General features: G+C 41.2%; 2 protein-coding genes across 11 annotated transcripts in view; one reads left to right on the top strand and one right to left on the bottom strand.

Moving 5' to 3' along the window:
- CEP170 (centrosomal protein 170) overlaps positions 1 to 327 on the bottom strand; it is a 166,335-nt gene extending 166,008 nt beyond the window's left edge. For all 9 annotated transcript variants that reach the window (XM_045297872.1, XM_045297871.1, XM_045297869.1 and 6 more), the window contains exon 1: positions 152 to 327. The gene's annotated coding sequence lies outside the window, so the exon portion shown is untranslated. The remainder of the gene's footprint in view (positions 1 to 151) is intronic.
- Positions 328 to 1,137: 810 nt separating this feature from the next.
- Positions 1,138 to 8,847, top strand: part of SDCCAG8 (SHH signaling and ciliogenesis regulator SDCCAG8) — a 282,359-nt gene continuing 274,649 nt past the window's right edge. For both annotated transcript variants that reach the window (XM_013003961.3, XM_045298104.1), the window contains exon 1: positions 1,138 to 1,290. In XM_013003961.3, coding sequence (XP_012859415.3) covers positions 1,224 to 1,290 — 67 coding nt within the window. In that variant the 5' untranslated portion in view covers positions 1,138 to 1,223. The remainder of the gene's footprint in view (positions 1,291 to 8,847) is intronic.

Below are 8,847 nucleotides of genomic sequence, written 5' to 3' on the forward strand. Positions count from 1 at the left end.
AGCATCCGGGATGCGCCCCCTTCGCCGCCCGGCCCCGCACCCCCGGCCCATTTGCAAACCCGAAGACCTCGCAGGAAGAGGACATGAAGAAGCGGCGGCGGCGGCGACATCTGCAGCGCCGGACCAGAGCAGCCCCAGTGCATCAACTTACCCCTCACCGTGGGGAGAGGGACCAGACGGGAGAGGCAGGGTGCGTCGCGTCCCGTGAGTCTGTCGCACGCCGTCCTCACCCCTTCCTGCCGTCGTCCTCGTCGCTGCCGCCGCGGTCGAGCTCCGGGCCTCTAGGCTCCGCCGGGCAATAACGTTATTCCACACACGCCCCACACATAGCGGTAACGGCAGAGAGCGGCCGCCTAGTGCGCAGGCGCCTGGGGAAAGGGCGACGGGCCGATGCGCGTCCCCTCTCCCAGCCCGGCCCCGACAATCTCGGACTGCGCAGACGCCAAGAACAGACAATGAAAGGGGGTTGTGCAGAGCGTCTCACCCACACGCCTTTTCAGCCGCCCACTGCGCAGGCGTGCCCCCAAACCAACTTGAACAATAAAGAGGTCTCCGGCATTCGCGGAACCGCAACCAACGAGGACTACAATTCCCAGAGGGCAGTGCGCCAAGTCCAGCGGGAGGGCCACTCGCCTGGCGCGCTCGGGTTTATATTGTTGGCCACCTCACAATATAGACCCTCAAGGGTGTTCGGAAGGTTTAGAGCTGTTTTTCCTTGAGAACTTGTTTGACCATTGTGACAGATTTCACAACTGAAACCGAATCCGGAACTTGTCAGCTAAGTCCTTTAGAAGTTTGAGGAATCAGTTGTGTATGAGCACATTTTGAAGACCCGAAGCCTTCAGAGCGCTTTACTGCAGTGATCCAGATGGAAAGATGAAGGCGGGATGAAGCGGGCTGGACTAGAAGAAAAAGGCGGGTCCTCCAAGCAGTTTCTTGGCAACAGGCTCTGGCAACCGAACCACTGAAGTTTCGTCGCGGTGCCCTCTGGGAATTGTAGTGTATTGGGGAGGCCTCTTAATGTGTCGTGGCTGGAGGCTCAGGACCTTTAGACTACCACTCCCTGCGTCCACCTTAAAGAACTCCGTCCTGGGTTCCAGGCTCCCCAGTGACAGAAGAGGCAGGAAGCAGCGGGCGCGCTCCAGGCTTTAGGCCTGTTCTCGGAGGGGAGCACTCTGGGCTCATCCCCACGTAGCTCCCATCTCTGGGCCCCGGGTCCCTGCATGGAGAAGTCCCCAGGGAACTGTGCCCTGGAGGAGATTCTAGGGCAATATCAGCGGAGTCTCCGGGGTGAGTTACCCCGAACCACTGCACCCCAGCCCCTTGGTTCCCAGGTCCTAGTGGGTGGGAGCTGACCAAGTGCGGTCCTGACACCTTAGTTTGGCCCCAGCCTGGCTGCGTCGGAGGAAGATGGATATTGCTCGCATCTTTAAGGAAGGCGGAAATATTTGGATTTTTTTATGACGGTTAAGCGGAAGCGCTTGCTTTGATTCTCATGGTAACCTGTACCAGCTCTGTGCTCTTGGGCATTTTTCTCAACCACTGTCAGCAGAAACTCATGGACAGCTTTATACATCTTTTGTCCAGTTCACATACTTTGCTTTTTAAACCAATTTGGTTATGATTCTCACTTTTCACACACCCAATAAAGTGGAATGAAAGTGATAGTAGAGAGGGGAAGTTAATAACTATTTTAATCGAAATAGCTTCCATTTATCTGCACACATGACTAAAACTAAACCCACTACCAGCTTGTCAATTCGGACGCATAACGACCCTATATAGGCTTTCTGAGATTATAAATCTTTACAAGAATAGACAGCCTCATATGTCTGTCAATATGGGCCTGATGGATTTGAGCTACGGACTTGCAGTTAGCAACCCACATTTGCTCATTTAAAACTTCAAACCTTTCAATTATTCCTATTTCACACCCAGAAAAATCGAGGTTAAGAGAGGTTAAATTACATGCTAAAGGCCACACAGCTGTTTACTGACCAATCCAGCGATTGAATGTATTCCTGCTTTCCTTCAAGTCTATACTTGCATATATTTTTCTTTATTAACCCAAATCATAGTCACTATTATCAAAACCTTATTCAATTCAGATATTCGTGATACATTTTTTCAGTGGGTGATTGCCATACTTTTAGTCAGTGGCTCTGCCATCTTGGACAACATATATAACCCTAGAGAGGACAGTTTTTGCTATAAGTGGAGGGTTGAATTTCTTGTAAGAAACAAATGAAATAATCCATGTAAGGTGGAGATTTTCATACCTGTTTTTCCACAGTCACTTATAGTAAAAACTATTTTACATGAGACATCTTCATGAGGTAAATAAATATTTTCATGAAAGAAAATGTACCCTGTTACATGAGACTATTTTCCATTTTCATAATGGATAGTTTATGATTTCAGCCATTTAGAACATCAACTTTTTTTAATGTCAACTTATTTTAGCTTGGTGTCTACTATGTATTTGGCATAGAAGATGCTGGAACACAGTGAAGGATAAGCACTGTCTCTTTCCCAGTATAGTCTCTGGCTAATCAGGGAGAAAAATAATAAAATAATAACAGATCTTTATAACAAAATAAAGGTAAAAATCAATGCTTGGGGAAAAACTGACAAAAAAGTAAAGATTTTCCAAGAAATTATAAAGTTTGTTTTCTAGTGACTCGAGTCTAGACCTTAAAAGGCTATTACTTATATTTACATATGACAACAGTGTTATAGTCAACATTCTCATTAGTCAAAGTATGGGAGTAAAAGACATGGTTTAATGATGTTTTCAAAGCTGTTAGATAAATAACCACTTACAAATTTTCATTGAAAGTAAGAAAAGTACTATGCTCAGTAAGTACTTACGTTTAATTTCTAAGGTTAGTAACATGTTTTGCTTTCCATTATAAGTATCTCTTTAATACCTTTAACCTTATTTTGAACCTTTAAGCAGATAAACTATTTAATACTAGGTATTTTGATGTATGTAGTAAAGGAGTTCATTGTAAATTCATGTTGTAGTAATATGTTTAATACTAGTGGTACTGCATTCAGTAATGATAGAGTAAATAATTTTCTTTCAGATATAATAACTTTTGAAGTCCTTTTTTTAATTGTGATAATAGTAAAAGCATAACCAAATGCAAACATAAAGACATAGAAAATAACATTTCTTTAGATTCTTAACTCCTAGTTTTAACAGTTTTTCAAGAAATTAAATCTGATTTTTCCATAGGTGTTTAGGATTTATTATTTATTTAAAATCATTTTAGTTTTTGTTCATCTATCTAATGACTTCTGGAAGGAAGCAAAACATAACTAACATTGAACTTAAGCACAATTCCAAGTTCACTGTATGAATGCAAACTACCACACGTTAAGGAATAACCTGTTGCCTTTGAGACTATTCCTGTTCTTGGCACCCCGCGACAGCACAACTCTTTTCTTCACCTTTCTTGCTGTGATCACTACAGAAGCTTTCTTGTCTGTCATCGCTGTAGAAACAAATCGCCAGCCATTTCTTCTAAAGTGTTGATGTATGAGTTTGAACCACCAAATCAAAATTTGCATTCCCACGTAAGCAAAGGATGGAGTTGTTTGATATATGACAATTATTTTGACTGTTAAGCTTAATAATTTTTTTAATCAATTTATTGGGGCTCATACAATTCATCACAATACATAGATCAATTGTGTAAAGCACATCTATACATTTGTTGCCCTCATTATTCCCAAAATTCGCTTGCCTCTTGGGTTCCCAGAATCCACTCATTTTCCTTTTTTTTTTTCCCCCTCCCCTTCCCTTCCTCCTCCCCTCTCCCCCATGCACCCTTAATAATTTATAAATTATTATTGTATCTTATATTAAACTGTCTGGCGTCTCCCTTCACCCACCCTTCTGCCGCCCGTCCCCCAGAGAGGAGGTTATATGTGGCTCCCTGTGATCCATTCCCCCTTACTACATCCCCTTTCCCTCCTGGTATCACCACTGTCACCCCTGGTCCTGAGAGGTTCCTCTGTCCTAGATTCCCTGCATTTCCAATTCCCATCTGTACCGCGGTGCATCATCTGGTCTAACCAGGTCTGCAAGGCAAAATTGGGGTCCTGGTAGTTGGGGGGTAAGCTTAATAATTTAAGGATTATAGTAGACGAGTGCAATCAGCTGGAATACCATTTTAGAGTTCATTCATCTTATATTGCTTTGGGTTTTGTTGGTTTATTTGGTTTTGTGCAATCACCATTACTTCTCCAAGTGTCTCGCCTACTTCATTCTTTAAAAATTCACTAAACTCACTGCCCTGGCTGACTCATAGTGACTCCTGTGTGGGTTTCTGAGCCTGTAATTGTTTATAGGAGGAGAAAAACGCAGTCTTTCTCCTACTGAGCTGCGGATGGTTTCAATTTGCAGATACCATGGATCGCAGACTACTCATAGCCACTACGCCACCCGGCTCCTTCATACTTAAACATTAATAAATGTCCTTGGTCTCCCCTCACAAGTTACTCCTGTGTTAGTAAATAACTACGGGTAAAGATGATTCATTTCCTTCATTTATGTTCATTTATGCAATATACTAAACAATTTTCCATGATAAGTTCTCCATTTTTATAGATTTTCTTATTGCTTTACTTTAAATATAAGTTTGCAGTTATATTAAAAAGAATCCTGGTGGCACAGGGGGTTAGGCACTGGGTTGCTCACGCAAGGTAGGTTCCTCTAGCTCACTAACTGCTCTGCTCCTATAAAGATTGATAGTCTAAGGAACCCTCTATAAGGTGGAATCAACTCCAGAACAATGGGTGAGTTTATACTTTCGGGAGCACAGAATGGCTAAGAACTATTTTAGTAACAGGAAAATATAGCAAATGTCCCTGCTCTAATTAAATTCACCATTATAAAAAGGTCATACAGTATTAAATAAACTACCATATATACTCATGTATAAGCTGAGTTTTTCAGCACATTTTTAATGCATTTTTTGTGGTACGTACTTACAAATGTACAAAAACGAGTATGTACGGCACGTGCTTCCAGGATAACAAAGGATTAGAAAAGCAAAAATAACAGGCAATCCAGGATCTATTTTTAAGTTCTATAGACTTGAATGTGGGGATATGACATTATTAGATAGGCAATGCCCCAATTAATTGCTGCAGTATTAGGGATGAATACCATTTTACCAAAAATATACCTTGTAAAAATGGAGTGCTGGTGGCATCTGACCTCCTCTCACTTCACAAACAGGGTGGAGAATAAAGATCAACAACCCTAGGCTGATTCCTAGGAAAACTTAAACGTAAGAAAGCTTACTTTATGGATTGACACATTCTGTGGCTGCCTCTCTCAGTAGGCTGGGAAGCATGCCACAGCTATCTCCTGGATGTGTTGATGCCATTTCTCTGCCACTGGATTCTACTGTGCTTGTCAACACTTTTCACTGGCTCTAGTGTCACAGATCTCTACATTTCTTGGATCTCGGTAGCTCGTAGTGCAGATACTCTGGGTACAAAGGATGTAGGCTGCTTCCATCTCTTCTTGGTGGTAATGAGTGTAGTTCTGCTCAGTTAGAGCCTCGTAAAATGGCAAAACTGGCCAATCCCTAGTTAGGTTTCTTTACAACTTAACTGCATGTTCCTACTAATCATTTTGTGGAGGTTACAACATTATGGCTAGAAAAGGTCATAGAAAAGCAATTCAGTGTGACACAATCATGTGCAAGGGTAGGTCAAAAAGTATTTCTGTAAGTTTTCTAGTTCATACTTGCAAAGGTCTATTCAAAGCAAAATATGCTTAAATATGTCTCTGTGACCACTATTACAGAAAACTTCTTTCAGTAATACACTTGTCTTAGCTTCATTGGGGTGCCTTCAAAAAAACAGGGTCTAATCAAAACAGTGACTTCGAAGGGGATTGGCTGGGTCAGTTACATTCAAGTCAGAGGTTAGCATAGAAGGTAATAATGGCAACTGCTTTTTGAAATTCCAAAGTGGTCACAAGATTTCCTTGAAGGACACAGAAAGATGATGGTGGTGTATTAGGAAGAAGTTTTAAGAAATTTAAAAAGCATTAGTGAGAAAAAGGCCAGGAAAATTGTCCTGAGGGATTTCCTCCCCCCATCACATCAATGTATCTTATCCTTTTATTTGAGGGTAGGGCTGTCCTATGCCGTTGCATTGGAAAACCGTACCCCAAAAACCCTTAAGCACCTGATCTCACCAACTCCAGACTCGCTCTTCTCTTCATTCAAAGAACATTTATTTATTTATTTTTAAGTCATTTCATTGGGGCCTTATCACAATCCACAAATACATCCATTATATCAAGCACATTCGTGTATTTGTTGCCATCATCATTTTAAAAACACTTTCTTTCTGCTTGAGCCCTTGGTAGCAGCTCCTCAATTTTTTCCTACCCTCCCTCTTTCAGAAACCCTTGATAATTTATAAATAATTATTTTTTCATGTCTTACACTGACCAGTGTCTCCCTTCACCCATTTTTCTGTTGTCTCTTCCAAGGAGGGGGTTATATGTCGATCATTGTGATCAGTTCTCCCTTTCTCCCCCCATCTTCCCCTTCCTCTCCTGGTACTCTCATTATTGGCCCCGAGGGGTTCATCTGTCCTGGATTCCCTGTGTTTCCAGCTCTTATCTGTACCTGTGTACATGCTCTGGTCTAGCCAGATTTGTAAGGTAGATTTGGGATCATGATAGTCGGGGGAGGAGGGGAGGAAGCATTAAAGAACTAGAAGAAAGTTGTATGTTTCATCGGTGCTATACTGCACCCTGACTGGCTCATCTCTTCCTTGTGACTCTTCTGTAAGGAGATGTCCAATTGTCTACAGAGGGGCTTTGGGTCTCCACTCTGCACTCCCCATCATTCACATTTATGTGTTTTTTTGTTCTGGGTCTTTGATGCCTGATACCTGATCCTATTGATACCTCATGATCACACATGCTGGTGTGCTTCTTCCATGTAGACTTTGCTGATTCTCAGCTAGATGGCTGCTTATTTATCTTCAAGTCTTTAAGACCCCAGATGCTATATATTTTGATAGCCAGGCACCACATTTGCTTATGCACTCATTTTGTCTTCAGCGATCGTGTTGGGAAGGTGAGCATCATGGAATACCAGATTATTAGAACAAAAGTGTTCTTGTGTTGAGGGAGTACTTGAGTAGAAGCCCAATGTCCATCTGTTACCTTGATACTTAACATATAAATATATGTACATAGATCTATTTCCCTATCATTATATATAAATATATTTACATATGTAGATGCCTGTATTTAGACCTCTATAAATGGCCTTTGCCTCCTAGTTTTTTCCTGTATGTCCTTCTACTTTCCTCTTGTCCCACTATCATGTTCAGCCTTCATTCGGGTTTCAGTAATTCCTCTCGGTGACATTGCCCTTGACCAAGTCCTACCAGGCATCCTATGCCCTCCTCACCATCGATTTTAGATCACTTGTTGTTCTCTTGTCCCTGGGTTTGTTAGCACCCACTTCCTTTCCCCACCATCCTTCTCCTATGTCCCTCCAGGACATTTGGTCTTATTGTTTTCTCCAGATTGTTGTTCTCACCTATCTTATCTAGATGGACATTCAGAGACAATAATAAACACAAAAACAAGGCTTAGCAAAACAAAGCAACATAAGAATCAAAGAACATTTAAACAGAGCAGGATTGGAGTCCCTTGAAGATGTCCAAACTGCTATTTTTACAAGGAATAAATCTAAGGGGAAGGATTAGAGAGATGGAAACACTACTTCAAGAAGTGTGTAAACCTAGATGGAGTTTATGTCAAGAAACAAATAGTTTCACATTTTGATATTTTTGTTGAATAAAGGCTTCTATGATTTTGTAACAATAATTTTTCTCTTATCCTCATGTACAAATAACCTGTTTATCTAGTTCCTATCTACCTTTCAAGGGTGGACACAAAGGAAAATGAAATAAACATGTAATATGACAAGAATATGTAATTTATTTTTATATTTTATGTTCTGGTTCCCCCTTTTCATTCAGTATTTTGGTGTTTTAAGAATTTGATTGAGAGGAAGAAATTCAATGCAGTCCAAGGAGAGAGGTTAAGACTAACAGCCAAGTCACTACAACCTTTGTTGGCTTGTTGTTCTTAACCATCTATGGGGCCTTAGGTGAACTATTCTTGGATTCCAATGCCATCTCCCAATGAAAAGGTTGGACTAGATGTGAGAATTATTGCCTTTAGAAGTCAAACAACTGACAAAATCTGTGATGGGGTCAGTGGAGGACAGTCGGCTTATGTCCAACCTAGACGGTTTATATTCTCTAAAAAATTTTAAAGTTATTTTTTGCTCCTCTATTTTCTTTCCCAGCCTCTTCCCATCTTCTCTCCTGCTTCATTTCTGGCCAAGAAAAACACACTAAGGGCCACATTCAGCCTCCAGGCCCCCTTTTCCAACTCTTGCATCTTTAATATCTTCTGAATTAAAACTGAGGTCACATGGAAGATAAAGGCTGGGCTTCTGTCTCACACAAATGAGAGTAAGGAGTGTAACTAGATACATATGAAGTGAGAAGATATGGAAAGAGGATAAATAATTTGGGAATGCCCCTTTAATTTGTAAATTGATCTAGCTCAAGGAAATGATGATAATATAATAAAAATATGTTTTACTTGTATGAAGGACCTTCTAAAAGTTCATGGAAAGATTTTCTTATCTTTATTTCCCACTTTTTATGAACTTTTAAAAATACCCTGATAACAAAGCGGGTGAATAAGCAAATGTGGTGAAGAAAGCTGATGGTGCCCGGCTATCAAAAGATATAGCGTCTGGGGTCTTAAAAGCTTGAAGG

The sequence above is a fragment of the Echinops telfairi genome, unplaced genomic scaffold (genome assembly GCF_000313985.2).
Source record: "Echinops telfairi isolate 266 unplaced genomic scaffold, ASM31398v2 ScPeMD7_7424;HRSCAF=8462, whole genome shotgun sequence".
In the NCBI taxonomy this organism is placed as follows: Eukaryota; Metazoa; Chordata; class Mammalia; order Afrosoricida; family Tenrecidae; genus Echinops; species Echinops telfairi.